At 39.0% G+C, this 21,077-nt stretch overlaps 1 protein-coding gene across 4 annotated transcripts in view; it reads right to left on the reverse strand.

Moving 5' to 3' along the window:
- Window positions 1–7,485: 7,485 nt before the first annotated feature.
- The window catches only part of LOC130905386 (myocyte-specific enhancer factor 2C-like), a 31,054-nt gene continuing 17,462 nt past the window's right edge, over window positions 7,486–21,077 (reverse strand). The window contains exons 7-10 of one of the 4 annotated variants that reach the window (XM_057818734.1): window positions 17,514–17,671; window positions 17,218–17,269; window positions 17,045–17,156; window positions 7,486–9,630 (exon numbers count right to left, since the gene is read on the reverse strand). In XM_057818734.1, coding sequence (XP_057674717.1) covers window positions 9,429–9,630; window positions 17,045–17,156; window positions 17,218–17,269; window positions 17,514–17,671 — 524 coding nt within the window. In that variant the 3' untranslated portion in view covers window positions 7,486–9,428. Of the gene's footprint in view, window positions 9,631–17,044; window positions 17,157–17,217; window positions 17,303–17,402; window positions 17,672–21,077 lie in introns of all 4 variants that reach the window. The other 3 variants (XM_057818733.1, XM_057818732.1, XM_057818731.1) reach the window with 3 other exon arrangements.

Below are 21,077 nucleotides of genomic sequence, written 5' to 3' on the forward strand. Positions count from 1 at the left end.
CACTCATCCAGATTCTTTAGTTTAGGCTTAAGGTAGGGTTATCAAATTTATCCCGATGACGGCAGTAATTATATTTTTTGAAAATGTATCACGTTAAAATATTTAACACTATTAATGCATGCGCTGCACGACCCACCCACGCATTGTCGTACTCAATCTGTAATAGCGCCGTTTTACCTATATAGAGAGATAAAAGGCAGTGTAAAATGAGTAAAGTGAATTTTGGCAGCCATTGGAACCATTTTTTAATTGGCTAAAGCCTTACAATCCTTCTCACTATGATTAGCAATATCATGGGAAGCAATGTGGGGAAGCATGGTAGCAAATGATCTTTTCATAACACCTTATGTTATTTCCCAACGCAGAGAAGATATATCATTTGGTAGCAGTACGCACAGTCATGGTTCCACTTCCCATCATGCATTTGGGCAAGACTACAGTATCATTTACTGAAAGCTCAACAAATACACTAGATGGCAATATTTAGTCACAATACACAAAGTCACAAGTCTTTCTATCCGTGGATCCCTCTCACAGAAAGAATCTTAATAATGTAAATGCCATCTTGAGGATTTATTGTCATAATAAACAAATGCAGTACTTATGTACTGTATGTTGAATGTATGTATTCGTCCGGGTTTTATTCATTTTTTTCTTAATGCATTGCCAAAATGTATATGATCGGGGGAAATTATCGGGAATGATTGGAATTGAATCGGGAGCAAAAAAAAGCAATCGGATCGGGAAATATCGGGATCGGCAGATACTCAAACTAAAACGATAGGGATCGGATCGGGAGCAAAAAAAACATGATCGGAACAACCCTAATTGTAATTGTGTTTATAATTGTTGTATTTTATACCTGAATATCATTGCAAACTGTTGGTCTTACCAACACTAGAACACTAAAGTTGATTTGTATTTTTCTTTTAACTCAGTATTCAAATGAGCGGCCTATAACATGTCAAAATAACTTTTATAAGTCACTTCTAACCACATGATTAGACGTTTATCATCGCCAATTAGTTTAAAATGAGTTAAAGGGCTAAAGCGGCGCCTCCTGTCGTCTGATAGCGGCAACGCGTTCACCTCTGCGTGCATGCGAGGTCACATGCTTGTTTTGGCTTCTGCGTCTCAAGATAAAACAATCCGGTTTGAACTGGAAACGTTTGGCTAACCTTGATCGCTCCCCAACTGTTAGTCACAAATGACTTCTTCGCTCTTCATTGGCTTTTCAAGAGCGAGGAAGTCATTTGTTCTTAAAATTGTTACAGATTTGAAAAGTCCACCAAAGTGTTGATTAAATCATGGTTATGTAAAAGACGTCAGAAAAGGAAATGATCCCTTTCATGCACGATTTATCCCCTTGCCTTAGGACTGTGGTTTAGAACTTGTGGCCCAGGGGCCAATTTCAGCCCACGTGACAATATTTTTGCAGGCCCCATTTGACATCCAAATGTAATATTAGTATTGCCCCCGTGTATTTTGCGATGAGCAGTAAGAAATATATTAGGGTGACCAAACGTCCTCTTTTGCCCGGACAAGTCCTACTTTCACATAGTATCCTCGTGGTCCGGGCGGGTTTTATTAATTCATAAAAATGTCCGGTTCTTATGATTTTCCACGGGACCAATTTGAACAGAATCCCTCCGGCCACTGGGTGGCAGCGCCTGCCTGCAATGACATGGCTCCTAGTAGTAGGGAGGGAAGGAGTAGTTCTTGATTTTGTTGGCAGTTTACCCCTATCATGAGGCATTACCGCCATCTTCTGGGTTGACAATATGGCCACAACACCTGAAGTTTTTTACGATAAATACGTATATAATGGCAACTGCTGACTTCTGTCGGAGCTTTGACTGTAAAATCCCGTTTGGTGTCGCGTCGTTGCGCTGCCGATGATTGTAAACTTTTATAGCAAAGTTTGATTTTTGCCTCAGCTAGCTATCAGTAAGCTAAACCGCGCTAGGCATTATGGGAAACGTAGTTTTTAACTGCTACATTTGGAAACATGCTGGTTGAATAGTTTGTCAGTTTATTTCGGTTTTTGTTTATGTGCAATCTAGACCATTGAATGAGAATATCAATTGAATGGGAATAACAATTTGTCAAGGACAATTGTCGTGATAGTAATTCATAAAAATGTTTAGTCGGCACATAGCGTACTGTGTGTATGTGTATTAACTGGACTACATTTCTATGAGTCTGCATTATATATTATACGTATATATATATATATATATATATATATATATATATATATATATATATATATATATATATATATATATATATATATATATATATATATATATACTGTATATATTTTTCATTTTATTTTATTTTTTTAAGTCATTATTTATTTATTTTTTTTCAAACTGCATTTTTCCATCCAGAGTGAGGGGGCACACTTTAAATATATTAAAGTGATATAGGCATCTTTGAGTGAACTTCGAGTAAAATTCAAGTATCTTGAGGCCGGGCTGAGTGTCCTCTTTTTTGGAAATCAAAATATGGTCACCCTATAATATATGAATCATTTGAAATCAAATGAAGGATCCATTATGGAAAAAAATCATTCATTTTTTATAAATGAAAATATACAGTGTATGACAAAAGTGAGTACACCCCGCGCATTTCTGCAGAAAGTGAAGTATATCTTTTCATGGGACAACACTGACAAAATGACACTTTGACACAATGAAATGTAGTCTGTGTGCAGCTTATATAATACATTTAATTTATTTTCCCCTCAAAATAACTCAAACTATATCCATTAATATCTAAACCAGTCATGTCCAAAGTCTGGCCCGGGGGCCAAATGCGGCCCGTGGTCAAATTTCATCCGGCCCCCAGCTTCTGCCATAATAATCATTAACGTCTGGCCCGCACACAGACTTAACAAATTGGTCAGCAGTACTGCTACCAGCATATGAAGTAGCTTACACACTAAATGCTGCTCCTCATATACCAACGAAAATGCTGCTACACTCTAAGCAACATTACTCCGTGTGACCCTTTACTACCTTTAAGTTTCTAAAATGGCGACAATCAACAAAAAAAAAAAAAGGAAGTTGACTGCAATGGCTGACGCTTCAAGGACAGGCGGAAATTGGACTATTTCGTCACTAAAATATGCAACAACTGTGTCTGTCTCATTTGCAAAGAGACAGTCACTGTTTTTAAAAAGTTCAATGTGAGGCGATATTCCCAAACAAGACACGCTGACTTGTGCGAAAAGATTACAGGGAAGATACATAGCGAGAAATTGAAGCAATTTGAAGCTAGTTTAATTTTACAGCTGCAGTATTTCGCAAGAGCCCGAGAGTCGAAACAGAGCGCAACAAAGGTTAGTTGCGAGATTGTTGAAATTATTCATTTAAAAAAAATTAGGGCTGCAGCTATCTATTATTTTAGTAGTCGATTAATCGATGAATTAGTTGGTCGAGTAATCGGATAGGGAACATGAAAAATTAAAATACCTGAGCTGAGCCTTAAACGGTATTAAAAAAAAAAAATAAGGATCAACAAAAGAACAATGGCTAACTTACATAGCAAAAGTCTGCTAACTTATATGCTATAAAATGCTGACGCTTTATAGCATTTTTTTTTTTTTTACAATGCTCTTGACAAATTGTTCAGACACATATTCCCACAAAAAAAAGCAAAAACTGCTAAATATACCAATAAATTATGAATGCATTTTAAAAAAAAAACAAAAACAAAAAAAACCATTAACTCAAACAAAAACTTGGCTTATGTTGGTCTTAACATGGAGCAGCTGGATTCAGCCAGGTGAAATGAGGCAGACTAGAGGGCAGTGTATCACTTTAATTAAACGAATACTCGAAGCAGCAAAATTTTATTCGAATCTTTTTTCTTTAATCGAATACTTGAGTTAACCGATTAATCGTTTCAGCACAAAAAAAAAAATAAAGCAAATGTGACACACAGAATGGCTTGCTAAAATTTGCTTCTACGTAAAGGACGTCAGCCAAGGTCTGCCCCCCACATTTTTTACCACACCAAATCTGGCCCCTTTTGCAAAAAGTTTGGACACCCCTGATCTAAACCCTTGGCAACATAAGTGAGTACACCACTTAGAAGCTACATCCCTAAATGTCCAAATTGAGTACTGCTTGTCATTTTCCCTCCAAAATGTCATGTGACTCGTTAGTGTTACTAGGTCCAAGTGTGCATAGGGAGCAGGTGTGTTCATAGTTGGAGTGCAGCTCTCACACCCTCTCATACTGGTCTCTAAAAGTTCCAACATGGCCCCACATGGCAAAGAACTCTCTTCATGTAGCGCAACAATACATCTTTTAAGATCCTCAGGGAGTTCTTTGCCATGTGGTGCCATGTTGGAACTTTCAGTGAACAGTATGAGAGAGTGAGAGCTGCACTACAAATTTGAACACACCTGATCCCTGTGCACACCTGGACCTAGTAACACTAACGAGTCACATGATGTTTTGGAGGGAAAATGACAAGCAGTACTCAATTTGGACATTTAGGAATGTCGTTTCTAAGGGGTGTACTCACTTTTGTTGCCAGTTTAGTTATTAATGGCTATATTTTGAGTTATTTTGAGGGGAAAATAAATTAACTCTATTACATAAGCTGCACACAGACTGCTTTTCATTGTGTCATTGTTAGAGATGTCCCGATTGATCGGCATCCGATCACGTCATTTTCAAAGTATCGGAATCGGCAAAAAAATATCGGACATGCCTTTTTTAAATATATATATATTTTTTAATTAAATCGTTTTCTAATTGTATTTAACGTTACAGACATAATGTGTTACACTCTTCCAGAGTCTTTAGTTTAAGCTAAGGTTATCAAATTTATCGCGTTAACGGTGAGAATTAATATTTGTTACAATATTTAATGCAATTACCGCATGCGCTGCACGACCCACTCATGCATTGTTGTGTTCAATCTATAATAGAGCTGTTTTGCCCATACAGTATATAGAACTAAAAGGCAGCATATAATGAGTAGAGTGAATTTTGGCAGCCTTTGGAGCCTTTTATTAAATGGCTAAAGCCTTACAATCCCTCTCCCAACTATTACAATAATCGTGGGAAGCAATGTGGGGAAGTAAGGTAATAGTTGATCTTTTTCTTAACACCTTACGTTATTTCCCGACGCAGAGAAGATATATCAATTGGTACCACGACGCACAGTCACGGTTGCACTTCCCATCATGCATTTGGGCAGAAGTTAAATGGCTACAGTATCACTTACTGAAAGCTCAACAAATACACTAGATGGCAATATTTAGTCACAATATACAAAGTCATATTTATCCTTTAAGAATTACAAGTCTTTCTATCTGTGGACCCCTCTCACAGAAAGAATGTTAGTAATGTAAATGCCATATTGAGGATTTATTGTCATAATAAACAAATACAGTACTTATGTACTGTATGTTGAATGCATATATTCGTCCGAGTTTTATTCATTTTTTTCTTAATGCATTGCCAAAATGTATACGATCGGGAAAAATTATCGGGAATGATTGGAATTGAATCGGGAGCAAAAAAAAAAAAAAAAGCAATCGGATCGGGAAATATCGGGATCGGCAGATACTCAAACTAAAACGATCGGGATCGGATCGGGAGCAAAAAAACATGATCAGAACAACCCTAGTCATTGTTGTCCCATGAAAAGATATACTTACAGTATATTCTCCACACCCTTCTCAATAGCCCGCCCGTCTCATTAGACCATAGGAAATGGTTCCAGTAATCCATGTGCTCTGATGAAACGTCTTCAGCAAACTGTTTGCGGGCTTTCTTGTGTACCGTCTTCAGAAGAGGCTTCCTCCAGGGGTGACAGCCATGCACATAAATTTGATGTAGAGTGCGGCGTATGGTCTGAGCACTAACAGGCTGACCCTCTACTTCTTCAATCTCTGCAGCAATGCCGACAGCACTCCTGTAACGAGTCACATGACATTTTGGAGGGAAAATGACAAGCAGCACTCAATTTGGACATTTAGGGATGTAGTTTCTAAGGGGTCTATTCACTTTTGTTTCCAGGGGTTTAGATATTAATGGCTATATTTTGAGTTACGCAGTCACGCAGACTACTTTTGTGTCAAAATATCATTTTGTCAGTGTTGTCCCATGAAAGATATACTTAAATACCTGCAGAAATGCGAGGGGTGTACTCACTTTTGTGATACACTGTATATGGCGGAAAATACTCAGGTGACTCAGGGCCAGGCCATTTGTGGACCCTAAGCAAAATAATGCCAAGGGGCCCATATTTTTGGGCCACTATTTCGTCACAGTGTACTGTGAAACCCATACATGCAATCCAACCTATATGTCCATATTTTGTATATTAATCATATTTTGTTGCACTGCATTTTTCAAACTTTTCACCCCAAATGATTGATAGTACTTAGAGTAGATAACGCCAAATATTTTCCTAAAAGAGGAAAGAAGTTAAGGAAGAACTTTTATTTTTTTAAGCTTGTAATCAAGTATCAAAACTCACAAAATTCAAATAAAGCAATGTGTAGTAAAAAAAAAAAAAATATATAAATTAAACAATTGCCAGATTGCCCCCTATCTGGGCCCCCTAGTGGTCAGTAGCCCTAAGCAGCTGCATAGTCTGCGTATAGGCTTGGCCGGCCCTGAGGTGACTTGAAGTTAGCTCAGAGACCCCCAATTTGGCCAGATTTCAAAATTGTCCTATATGCATGTGCGATATATCATTGGAAAGCTTAAAATCTCAATTTTCTGGGTGAAGACAAATTTTGAACAGGAGGGCATTTGAAAAAAAAAATTAAACAGCAAAACCCTAACTGGAGGTGAGACCACGAAAGAGCATAAATAAATATGCCATGATTTTAACCGATTATTATTGTGTACTTACCTCTTTTTGATCCAAAAACTCCATGTCGCATGGTATCACCAAGTGTCAAGACACAGCTGTGAATGGACACAGCTGGATTTTTTGGGGAGTTTATGGGTGAAACATGGTAATAGAACAAGGGTCGCGATGGAGAAATAGCAGACATAGAGGAGTAATCGAGACTTTCATTTTCATATATTTCCCCTTAAAAAAAAAAATGTTCCCCATTTTTTCTTTGTTTGGATCAATTATCATCAAACAGACGCCATTTTTTTCATTGAGATGTAATTTGTTTAAAAGTTGAAAATATGCGAATGAATATTTTTTTCATTTTTTTTTTAAACAAAATATTAGACATCAATTAATGATTCTAAGCTAAAAATGACAGACATTTTGAATAATAAATATAAATCTGTGACCGGGGGTTGCCGGGGTAAACCGGACAAATTAAAAATTTGGGGGGGGGGGGCTTAGATATTAGCGCCACTTTCACCTTTCACCCCTGCTTGTAAATCGCCAAAATGTGTCTGACTTGTGTTGGACTTTACTGGCATCTAGTGGCCGATATTTGCAACTGCGTCGGCCAGGACAAAAACAACCAAGCAAACATTTGGAACACAGCTTATTTTATTCGTTTGTTTATTTATCTGGCGTGTATGAAATTCCAAAAAGACTTTTTATGCGGGCTCTGCCCTTAATCTCTCGGACGGTGAACCGGTTGGGTATCAATTACACAAGCTGAGGGTGGGGTCTCCAAATATACATTTTTTGAGCAGCAAAATATTCAAATGTGAATTACCCTCAGCTAAACTACTAAACACAAGAAAAAGCAAAGATTCTTATTTTCTGCCTTTACTGTCCTGCAGTCCTCTAATGCTAAGCTAAACGCTAACGCACAACAAGCTAACAGCTAGAAGCAAACACTGAATCATTGGCTTCGGCCTACTTTTTTCCTCTTTTTCTCAAACTTCTTCCGATCGCACGTCAATTTCCTCTTCCTGTCACCTCGCCTTCCTTCGCTGACTTCCTGTCTCCATCTGATTCCGTCTGGGCTAAGCATGTTCTCTTAACTTTTGTTTTTTGTCAAAGGTTTACCATGACAAACATTCGTTGACTCGTCAAAAGTTGGACCTCGTTTTCATACAGCTTTTTTCTTTAAAAACTAATTGGCTGCCATTTAAAGGTACTATGTCAATAAATGAAAATTATTTTATTTCCATTTTTAATGACATTTCAATTGCTAATCAACTAGTCAACTAATCGTGGCAGCCCGAGTTTACCTGCCATTGACGGCGCTTGACGTCCAATTCATTTTGACTGGGAGAGACGAATGACACAACGCTCATTTGGAGCAGATTGGGTTATTGCGAACAAAAAATGAATTATGATTAGGGTTGGGCATCGAGCATCGATGGGAACCGGTTTTAACGTTCCGATGCTCACGGAATCGTTCGAATTTTTAAATTTTGATTCTTTGTTTCGATGCCCTGACCACCGAGCGGGAAAAAAATGCTTGAGTTCAAAGCATGGTATTTATATACAAGTTAAAATGACCCCTGTGAGAAGTTCATTTACTTTAAAAATCGTCGAGAAGTCAAGACTTTAATATAGGGCTGTCAAAATTATCGCGTTAAAGGGCGGTAATTAATTTTTAAAATTAATCACGTTAAAATATTTGACACAAATGCACCGCTCAAACAGATTAAAATGACAGCACAGTGAAATGTGTACTTGTGTTTTTCGGCGTTTTGCCGCCCTCTGCTGGCGCTTGGGTGCGACTGATTTTATAGGCTTCAGCACCCATGAGCATTGTGTAAGTAATTATTGACATCAACAATGGCAGGCTACTAGTTTATTTTTTGATTGAAAATTTGACAAATTTTATTAAAACAAAAACATGAAGAGGGGTTTTAATATAAAATTTCTATAACTTGTACTAACATTTATCTTTTAAGAACTACAAGTCTTTCCATCCATGGATCGCTTTAACAATGTTAATAATGGGAATGCCATCTTGTTGATTTATTGTTATAATAAAGAAATACAGTACTTAAGTACCGTATGTTGAATGGATATATCCACCTTGTGTCTTATCTTTCCATTCCAACAATAATTTACAGAAAAATATGGCATATTTCATAGATGGTTTGAATTGCGAAATTTTTAAGCTGTAATTAACTCGATTAAAAATTTTAATCGTTTGACACCTCTACTTTAATATAAACTATGCAAATTTTTTTTTTACCCTGTCTCTTAAAAGAATTGGAATCGTTCGGAACCAGAATCGAAACGTGGAATCAGAATCGCTAAATTTTAAACGATGCCCAACCCTAATTATGATTGAGTGATTTGCCTTGCTGCTCATTGTCTCTGTTGCTTAACCCTTTTCGGGTCACGCACTTTATTCATGAACTGCCATTGACGGCACTAGACATCCAATCCAATTCAGTTTGACTGGGTGGGGCGAATGAACTGATGAAAATTTATATGGGTCAGCCGTGACCGTGGCGACAATGTGGCCCACGACCAAATGGGTTTGACACTCCTGCAATACTAGGTCATCACGCGGCCCAGCCCTCTGTCAGCCGCACGCGCTTGATGGATGGGCCGTCGCCTTCGGACGGCGGGCGCGGGACATAGTCCCCGGCGCGGCCCGGACAGACAGCGGAGGCCGCGCCGCGCTCCCGGATCGGCGAGGCCGGCTCAGACTTGATGCGGAGGTTCTGCTGGCCCGGTGGGAAGTTGAGGGTGGCGTTCACGTTCCTGCAAAAAGTAGCAGTAGCATTTACCATTGATTCACATTCACTTTTTCAAAGTTGCCCGACTTCTCTTTGAAAGGTGATGTAATTCCTATAATACTTTCCTGTACAATAAATTAGGAATTAGGAGGTGGGAACCTCTTGGTACCCCATGATACGATACGATTTGCGATACAAAGCTCACGATAACGATGATCTGGCGATACAACAATTATCGATACATTGGTCAGGAAATCATCCTAGGATATTCTGCCATCCCTCCCACTTCAAACGGATCGAACGTCTATGGCTGTCAGTGCCAGTCAATGGCAGGCAATTAGGTCATTTTGGGCCATTCTAGGTCTCACTGGAACAGCACCAAACAAAAGTTCCAGCATCATCACCCTGTCCAATACAGATTCTTGACTCTTGACACCTTGTCCAATGCAGATTCTTGACTCTTGACAAGGCGAGGATGCTGGAACTTTTGTTTAGAGCTGAAACGAATACTCGAGCAACTCTAGTAACTCGAGTTTAAATACTGATCAGAGTAGTTTTATTCACCTCGACTATTCGTTTATTTTGACAGCTCTAAGCATCACGTTTTGCTCGGACTACTTTTAATGCGGGACGCGCTGATGTCACGTATGTAGAGGAAGAAGAAGAGAAAAAAAACGTACTGCAGCCGACAGGCGCTTCAAACGACGCCGACGTTGCTAAATACTAGCCCGCACGATGCTAGCTGGTAGCAGGTAGTGTTTGATGAGTCTTACAGAGATCACATGTATGTTGAACTAGACGTGAAATAACAGACTCGGCCGCGTATGGGCAGCGTTGGTAAACAGCCGCCATCTTAAAGCAGTAGAGCGCTAAGCGCTAATAAAGAGCGCTAAGCGCTAATAAATAAGATTAACGTAACGTTAGCCCTGCGGAGGGCTAGGTTTCTATTAATTATGACCACTGTCGATGCTTGGCTAACGTGTCTTACATACAGGCTTTAACATAACATAGCGATGTGGAGTGATGAGGGTGTAAAATAAAAACTCAATAATGCTAACTATCAATTTTAGCTCAGTAGTCATTGCTGGATAAAACACCAAGTAGCACTGGTACCTAATGTGCTCCAATACAGCCTGTATCATACATTTATTTTGAACACTGCAAAAACTCAAAATCCTATCAGGACTTACAGTTTAGACTAACTTAAAACTTAACTAGAACTTAAAAATGGCTTGACACAAATAGAAATTCAATTGAAACACGTGGGGAAAAAAATCCTAACTTTTAAGTGATGTGTGTTATCAAGCATAACGGCATGTTTAGGTGTATATATCAGGCATGAAAATGGGTCAGGGGTTAAAAAGGTGAGAAATATGTTCCGGCGTTCTGCCAAAATGTCCTCTGTCGGCGAAACGTCCTACATGTGGCGAATTTGGCCATTTTAATTTTTCACATAAGGCTCAATATTCGAGCGGGGGTTTAATTAGTTGAAGGAGTTGATTTCAACCACCATTGACTCGCACTAGCTTAGCCACTCCGGACCCCTGAAACTAACAAATAACTGGCAAACTGCACAGAATTTGTTCAAATCAACTCCAACGACTAATTAAACCCCGGCTAACTCAAAGATTAAGCCTAATGTAAAAATTCTGAACTTCCCCTTTAAAATAAAGACCATTGAATATGGCCATTAAAATGTTGTCTATAAAAGTTTTAGAGCAATAAAATAAACAACAAAAATGAATGAAATGAACAAGAATCCTTCAAACTATTTCATAATGGGTCCAAATTATTTTTCGAACAGATCATGTGACTACAGCACCTTAGAGACAGCCGTTTGCATTGCTTAGCCAAAACTACAGCTGAGGAGGCAAGATGGATATTTAGAATTTCTTTAAACCTAAGCTTTCAAAACTTTCAACAACAACTGAGCTTGAACCGAGGATTGAGCACGAGCAGTATCAAAAAGTCCTGGCTTTCGTGTTACCTGTTGTGCTGTAATTCCAAGTGGTGCTTGAATTGAATGCTTATAGCGGTCGACAGTCTTTTTGAGCCAGCGCAAAGTTCGCAGCGCACGGAGATATTTTTGTCATCTTTACTGGACAAAAATGTGACGTAATGGCTGTGTTTCCAGTGTGCAAATGCAGCCGTTTGTAGTATATTTCCTGCCTATTTCATTGCATCCTGGAGGGGAAGCAAGGCTGTGTTGTTTTGGCCGCAAACTCCCAGCGCTCACGGCTCACGCATCATGGTAATACACGTGACCCTTTTTTTTCCATCCTTGATTAGAAAATGTGACATGTGATGTCACTCCCATGACTACAGTATTCTTCATTCTACATACATTATGGGGCAATAACAAAATAGTAACGCACAGGCATCAAGGAAAGTAATTTTACTCAGATTACTGATTTAGAAAAATGAACGCGTTAGATTGTTCTTTACTGAAAGAAAGTAATCAGATTACAGTTACGCATTATTCACATAACGCGTTACTGACAACACTGCTTTTATATTACCGTTAAATACACAAGCTTGACGCTACCTTAACGGGAGCTATTTTTTCACTGGACGCTCTGGCAGTGTTCAACGCAAGCTGCGACAAACGGCAGTAACTTTGTCATACCGCAAAATATGAAAACGATTAAAACCATTACTCACCAAATTCAATGTGCTGGCGAATGCATTCATCTTAAAAAAAAAAAAATTGGGAGTGAGACCTCACCTCTTCTAGCGAACGTGAATTTGTTCTTAGGACAAGATCATCTGTCGCAATTAGCGATCTTTGACGCTCTTTTTCTCCTCCCCACATACAAACTTGATTCTCTCTCAGCGGCTGTGATTAACCTCAATGAAGTTGCTCTCCTAACTAAGCCTTGCCTATCATTCGTCTTTGTAAGATTTTAGTAACTTTGTGTATTGAATTTGAAAGGAAAATGTGTGTTTTGTTTTTGGCGAACTTTTTCATGAAGCTAAACTGTTGAAGCGACTCACACGTGGAAAAATACGATTGTACAACGTTTTAAATGTATTCATTTGGTATATTTCAGTTACCACGATTTGAGAGATCAATAAATTGAAGAATTTACGCCTTGCGTTTGGAGTGTTTCTTTTTGGGTTTGCTGGAATAGCGTCACTGACACTCGCACCATCAAACAGAGGAAGGGGTAAGTGCTGCCGCGCCAAGCCACTTCTGGCTGCATTTTCGACACATGAAAAATAACGAATACGTACTACTGTATGACGGAAAATTTTAGTGGTTTTGTAACTGCCACGTTTTCATAGCATGGTAAACCGTGAAGGTAACCGGCACATGCCTACACCCGAACCCCCACCCCCCTTAAAAGTTTTCTCCTCGGATCTACACGATTCACGTAGATCATCCTTTTTGACTTCAAAACGGCGAATTTCGCCGAAAGGTGAGAGATTTTCATGCCTGATATATATATTTTTTAAATAAAATCTAAAGGTTTTTTGAGTGAAAGCAGTGAATTACTCTTTTTTTTAAATTTTAGTTACATCTGAGATGCAATTGTTGGCTGTTTTCAACAATATACATAGAAAATAAAGACATTGATTGACTGAAAATGGTTCAAGATTAGATGAAATGTCTTGTTTTCTCATGTATATTTATAATTGCTCTTCACCCAAAAATATATTTGTTTTATCCGATTACTCGATTAATCGATCGAATTTTCAGTCGATTTCTCGATTACTAAAATATTCGATAGCTGCAGCCCTACTTTTGTTTGGTGCCGTTCCAGTGAGATTTACAAAAATGACCGCCTGAAGAAGACATCAAAATTCCCTCAGTCCTTGATGATATGGGGCTGCATGTCAGGCAAAGGCACTGTAGTTAAATCTTCAATAAATGCACAAGTTTACATTGAAATTTTAGACAGCTTTCTTATCTCTTGAAAAGATGTTTGTCATTTTCCAAGATGACAATGATTCATGCCACAGAGCTAAAACTGTTAAAGCATTCCTTGGAGAAAGACTCATCCAGTCAATGTCATGGCCTGCAAATAGCCCTTGACACCTTTTTAAAACGATATCTTGATTCTTGGCGATAACCTTTTGGGATACAAAGTATCACGATATATCACCATTTCGATATTTTGTCACACCCCTATTAGGAATGTGAACAAAGTTGGCAAGTTTGTGTTAACGTTGTGTAGTATCCGTCTCTATTGACCAGGGTAAAGATAACACGTGCACATATGTTTGTGCGTAGTTGAAATGAATGGAAAAAACAAACAGAGCTCATAACTCGCCTCCTGTGGCTTTGCTATAGGAAGTCCATGCCATTGACGGCCATGGACGTCCAAATTTCCCTTTCATTTCCAATGGCATTTAATTTGTTTAGTGTCATTGACAGCCATGCGTGTCAATTCTATTGATGCCAAAGTACTTGGATTCCATTGACGGCTAATTTCCTATTTATTTATCAACTGTACTTGTCCCCATAATGTCCCCAAATCAACCTAGATGGGGCTAAGATCTGTATCTCCCCACAGCAAAGCTCCAAAGTAATTTCTCCAGAAATTGCAGTTTCTAGTTTTAAATGGGGTTTTGCATATAGTAACATTCATTAACATTTTCTTTTTTTGAATGGCGTCTCTTCAGCCCACCGCTTAAAATGTCGTTCAAATGTCAAACTGACCAGAATTATTCCGCGACGCAGGGAATTTTTCGAATGACCCCCCAAAATTTTATCTTTGCCCGTCAACGTGGATTTTTTTGAAAATACACAAATTTTTCAAAATGCTGCGTGTCCTACAATTTTTGACCAAATTGCATAATTTCCACATCAATAATTCCAGGACGGTAAGGGGCATTAAAGTTGTATACAGGATTTGGCAAAAATGTACGGTTCCCCCAAAATTCGCCAAAAAGTTTCCATTCATTTCCAATTGGATGTTTAAATTTCCCATTCATTTTCAATGGCAGGAAAACATAGGGTCTTGTGATTTTTCACCATTTACCATTACAGGCCATTGACATTTTGTCACCTGATAGCAACAGGACATGCCCCTGAAATGTCCCCAAATCAACAGGAAGTGACCTGATATCAACAGAACGTGTCCCCAAATTACCAGGAAGTGACCGAATGTCAACAGGACGTGTGCCCCAAATGAAAATCAACAGGACATGTCCCCCAAATGTCCCCAAATCAACAGGAAGTGCCTGATAGATCTATACCAATGCAAAGTCACATCGTAATTTCTCCAGAAATTTCAGTTTCTAGTTATACGGGGCTTTGCATTGCAAAGTAACCATTGACGGCCATGGATGTCCAATTTTCCCATTCACTTCCAATGGAATTTCCAGTGGAATTTACATTGCATTGATGCCATTGACAGCCATTTATGTCAAATCTATTGATGTCAATGTACTTGGATTCCAGTGACGCATAGTTAAGTCGATGCCATTGACGGCCATGGACGTCCAAATTTCCCATTCATATTCATTGGCAAAAAAAACAATGTCCCCCAAATTAACAGGAAATGACCAGCTATCAATAGGAAGTGTTCCCCGAATGTCCACAAATCAACAGAAAGTGACCTGATATGACCAGGACATGTCCCCGAAATGTCACCAAATCAACCTGGGCGGGGCTAAGCTCTGTATCTCCCCACAACAAAGCCCCATAGTAACTTTTCCAGAAATTGCAGTTTTTAGTTTTTTTAAGTTCTTCTCCTTTGTGGTAACCAACCTCGCGAAAAATGATTATTTATTCGTGCACCAAATTAAGCCCGGCGCAATTTGAAACCCTTACGTTTGAAGATTGTAGCATATAGCCATTTCATTTTTGCTGTGTAATATACAAAGGTTGTAGACAACACATGCTGTATGTTCGTTCACATGATCATTGCGAACGTTAATGTGTGTGTTTTGATTGAAATGCTACATTAGTATGATAACGCAGCATGATTCTACATGCTTAGCTGGCAACCTAAAGCGGAAAAAATGGGATGTTGCGTATTTTGATCTTGGTTGCAGTACCATTTTTGGCCACCAGGCTTACATATTGCTCCTTTAAAGTGCATGTGACACGAAAAAGCATGTTTATTTATTTTTAAACAGCCGTACTGTTGTGTAAGAGGACTAAGGATTCAGCTGATTTGGGGGATTAATACGTTTATTTTTCGCATCACACCAGCCAAACGGCTGCAGAAAAATCTTGCTTTATGAGGGGGAGGCGTGTGCGCCTTTTTGGAGTTTCAAAAGGTTCTCATTCACCGTGGATATTGGCCAAGCCCTACTTCTGTGGGACCATTGGACTTACGAGGAAGAGAGTAAACATCTTGTTTTGTATTATGTCAAATATTAATACAGCGATTACAAAGTAAACACTACAAACTTTCTTTAAATAAAGGACTACTTAGGTTTGATCATTGATAGGCATGTAAAAAGCTCTCCTCGTGCACATTAGCTGCACAACAACTGCAGCCGCCCTCCTCCGGGGAACGAACTGTAAATTGCTCTCCGCCGGGCGGTTTGCCGATCCGCAACGACAATCGACAACCCAGTCGTCATGTCAAATAATCCGGGCTAGTTAAGTGTGATTTTCCGCTTAGAAGAATTTGAAACATCACTCGGTTCGGGTTAGCATGTCGGCTAGCTGTCATGCCTCTTGGTTCGTTTACAGTCTCGGAAGCCGGGGAAGGGAAATGACATATGTCTGATTTAGGTGTCATAAAATATTGTTCGGGAGGTGCGACAGTAAAGGTGAAGTCGACAGTTTTGACCATTATGGAGTAATTTTGCCATGTCGTCCTGAATAAGTGTATTTTTATTATTTCATATTCCATTTAGCACAAGACTGTTTTTTGTCATGACCATGCCATTTATTTAGCAATTGGGGAAAATACTTGGATAAAAAGAATATCCTATAAAAATATTGAAGTAAAGAGACAGAAACAATGACATTTTGCAGCTCTCTTCGTCACGTTTTCCTCGTTGTGAATAGTTCCCCCTCGACGGGCTGACTGGTCCTTCTCAAAACATTATCCAGCTATTGGGGAAAAATACTTGGATAAAAAGAATATCCTGTAAAAATATTGGAGTAGAGAGACTGAAACAAGGACATTTTGCGGCTCTCTTCGTCTCGTTTTCCTCGTTCTGAATAATTCCCCCTCAATGGGCTGAATAGTAAAACCGATGAGCCCATTCTTACGCTGACGTCATCCACCTGTTGGGGACGCTAGAGCCCTATAATGGTAGGCGTGGCTAACCGGCAGATTAAAAGACTAATTTCTCGTCATCTGCGCTTTGCTAAATTGTTGTATATAGTCGAATCGTCTCAAAATATGATTCTAATTCAAATAATAATGCTATTTCAGACTTTTTTTCTCCTGTCGTATGCTCTTTAAGCATGAATTTCCAGAATCAAATGTAAGGCCAATTTTGGCGGGCAAATGTGTCCTTCATCTCACCCCATGTGACTGAGCGGAAGGTTCTGCAGGTCGTGGACATGCTCGTGCCGCTGCCAGCCGCCGACGGAGCCGAACGCCGTCAAGGAAGAGAGCTCGCCGCCCAGTGAGAAATCTGCGGCGCACACGTTATTCGCGCGTGGGTTTGCCTGCACGCAGTATCGGGTCGGACTCACCTGCGTCGTAAGAGGACAACGAGGACGGGAATCCGGACGGACTGGACAGGGTCTGCGCAGACTGAGAGCGGTTGAGCCGAGCGTTCTGCGGAAAGCACATCTCGGTCAGTCCCAGCGAGTTTCGGCAGACCGACAAGTTATACTAAAACTACTGCATTCGGTAGGGACGTGTGTCCGTGACTTACCGATAACAGATCAAAGTCCTCACACCAGAGGGCGTTAGTGAGTAAAACGCAGCCGGGGGTTAGCGGTTTGAAAAGCACTCGCATTCGGGCTGTTTTTTTATTCACACTCACAATGGTGGGCGGCATAAGTGGCCGGAGGTCAGGCTCGCGCCCGCTGCCGCCACTCACGGGTGGAATTTTGTCCCGGATGCTCCTCGATGGTGAGGCTGTGGCGGGGGAGGTGCAGCGATCGCCGTACGCGCCGTTCAGCGGCTCGGGCCCCAACTGGCCTGCCCCCCAAAAAAAGGCGGTATTGAAAAACCTTTGGCAAAGGCGCCCTCTGGGGGTGGCCAAGGGCTCACCTACTGCCTAGTATTCTACGGATTAGGGCTTTCGAACTGGTGGCCTAGACGGACACATCGAATTTTTGGTCCCCAAAAGTAAATCATGTGCATTAACTTCATGTTTTTTGCGAAAATTAAATTGGCATCAAATTTCTTTAGTCCAGAAATATTTACCCTTTTTTTAAACACATAAATCATAGACTAGGGTTGTTCCGATCATGTTTTTTGCTCCCGACCCGATCCCAATTGTTTTAGTTTGAGTATCTTCCGATCCCGATATTTTCCAATCCGATGGCTTTTTTTTGCTCCCGATTCAATTCCAATCATTTCCAATAATTTTTCCCGATCATATACATTTTGGCAATGCATTAAGAAAAAAATTAATAAAACTTGGACGAATATAAACATTCAACATACAGTACATAAGTACTGTATTTGTTTATTATGACAATAAATCCTCAAGATGGCATTTACATTATTAACATTCTTTCTGTGAGAGGGAACCACCGATAAAAAGACTTGTAATTCTTAAAGGATGAATGTGACTTTGTATATTGTGACTAAATATTGCCATCTAGTGTATTTGTTGAGCTTTCAGTAAATGATACTGTAGCCATTTAACTTTTGCCCAAATGCATGGTGGGAAGTGCAACCACGACTGTGCGTAGTGGTACCAATTGATATATCTTCTCTGCGTTGGGAAATAAGATAGGGTGTTAAAAAAAAGATCAATTGCTACCTTTCTTCCCCACATTGCTTCCTCAATATTTCTAATTGTTGAGAGAGGGATTGTAAGGCTTTAGCCAATTTTAACAAGGCTTTGAAGGCTGCCAAAATTCTCTCTACTCATTATATGTGCCTTTTAGCTCTATGTATACATAGGACGATGCCATTATAAATTGAACGCGACAATGCGTAAGTGGGTAGTATAAATATTATAATGTTATTACCGCCGTTAACGCGATAATTTTGATAGCCCTACTTTAAGCCAAATCTACAGACTCTGGATGAGTGTAAGACATTTTGTCTGTAACATTAAATACAATTAGAAAACAATTAAAAAATGTACATATATATATATTTAAAAAAAGGCATGTCCGATTCCGATACTTTGAAAATGACGCGATCGGACCCGATCGATCGGCGACTTAATAATGATACTGATGGGTCAGATTCGACCTTCAGTGCGTCATGCCTTCAAGTAGGTGGCCATCCCACAATCCGCTTCAGTTATTCGCAGTCTGTTGCAGCGACATATGTAGCGATCCAACGCCGGATTTAGGTTGTAAAAGTATGAAAGCTGTACCGCATACAAACAGAAAGTAAACAGTTTTTTTGCTGTTAACCAAGAATCGAGACTGTTTTATGTCCATATCTATACAGAATTCAGGGATTTAAGCATTTACTCTAGGGCTGTCAAACGAATAACATTTTTAATCGAGTTAATCACAGCTTAAAAATTAAAAATCGTAATTAATCGCAGTTCAAACCATCTCTAAAATATGCCATATTTTTCTGTAAATGATTGTTGGAATGGAAAGATAAGACAAGACAGATATATACATTCAACATACTGTACATAAGTACTGTATTTGTTTATTATAACAATAAATCCACAAGATGGCATTAACGTTATTAACATTCTTTCTGTGAAAGGGATCAACAGATAGAAAGACTCTAATTCTTAAAAGATATATGTGAGTTTGTATATTGTGACTAAATATTTCCATCTAGTGTATTTGTTGAGCTAAAAAAAATGTTTGACCAAAGTCTGAGTATTATTTTGCATGTCTATTTTGATTGGAAAATTGAGCGTTTTTCTTTTTGTGAACATTATTTTTTTGGGGATAGGAGAATATTTTTGTTGTTGTGCTTTCAGTAAATGACACTGTAGCGACTTAACTGTTCTGGCCAAATACATGATGGGAAGTTGTGCAACCATGACTGTCAGTGGTGCCTGCAAATGATATATCTTCTCTGTGTTTTGTTCAATACAGGGTGTTAAAAAAAGATCATCACCTGTCAATCTTCCCCACAATAGTTATAATTGTTGTGGAAGAGATGCCAAAGCTTTTGCCAATAAATAGCGTGGCCCCTATGAATGCCTATGTCCACTCCACTCGCTTGTCTCTGCCTCTTAGCTCACAATATACATAAATCGGCGCCATTGTAGTCTGTTTGCGGCAATGGGTAGGTCGTTCCGCGCATTAAATGCGTTAAACATTTTAAGGTGATAAATTTTAAAAATTAATTACCGTCCGTTAACACAATAAATTTGATTCACAAGAGTTTTCAACAAAAAAAGCTCCTTGTCTGTGACTCCACTCGGTCAGATTTGACCGCCACGCCAACAATGCAGGTCCGCTGTTAATCGGCCCCGCGCACCGTCAATATCATTATGAAGTCTATGCATAAATAAAGAAAATATTTACTGTTATGCCTTTTTTCTAAATCCAAAAATTAAAAGATTTTTTTTCCCCAATTACAAATTGTAAATAAATAAAAGAGAAACATTACAAAGGGATTAATGAATAAATACATAAAAATAGAATATTTACACACAAAAAAATAATTATTAATGCATTTTGTAATGTTATTTTTCATGAATATAAATAAACCAAAATGGATTGGATGTATACCGCCGTCAATTGTAGCCAATGAGTTTAAGGGTAAAAAATATTTTTTCAATATAATATAATAATTCGTGCATGAAAGGATTTTAAAGGAAATCTCGGGCTTAAAGACTTGTAGGCTCTGATAAGCCACAATTGTTCTCTTTTACTAAAATATGTTATTAAAAACACATAAAACATTGCCATTGATTTAAAAATCTATAATACTTATTACATGTTTTGACCAGCAGAGGGAACCATGTTTTACTGGCGCCATGGACGCTTGGGGTTGTGACGCGGTTGGACTGGACTGGGAGAATAGCAGTGCAAGCTAACATGCGAAGCTAGTATGACGACTGGCATTATTTTGTCACATTCTGCTGCTGGTCAGATTGTTTTGTTACAGAGATGTGGGATGATTTCCCAACGTCGTACATGCATCCAATTCCAGCTCATTAGCTTTAAACCAATCCTAGGCGGCTTGCCGAGATATTGACTTGCTGCCATTTGACAGATTGTATTTTTGATCCCTTGTTTTTCCGTTCGTCTGCCTCTCACCATGGTTTTCATTCGTTTTTTTTTTTTTTTTGATTGATTCCGACCGACTGTAAGGGACCCTTTTTGTGTCTCCCTTTTCGTGATCACGTGTTTTTTTTTTGTGTTATATAATTTATTAGCATTCTATTTATTTATAAATGTATAATTACTTTTATAAAATGGAAAAAAATACAATAATGATT

The sequence above is a fragment of the Corythoichthys intestinalis genome, chromosome 17 (assembly GCF_030265065.1).
Source record: "Corythoichthys intestinalis isolate RoL2023-P3 chromosome 17, ASM3026506v1, whole genome shotgun sequence".
In the NCBI taxonomy this organism is placed as follows: Eukaryota; Metazoa; Chordata; class Actinopteri; order Syngnathiformes; family Syngnathidae; genus Corythoichthys; species Corythoichthys intestinalis.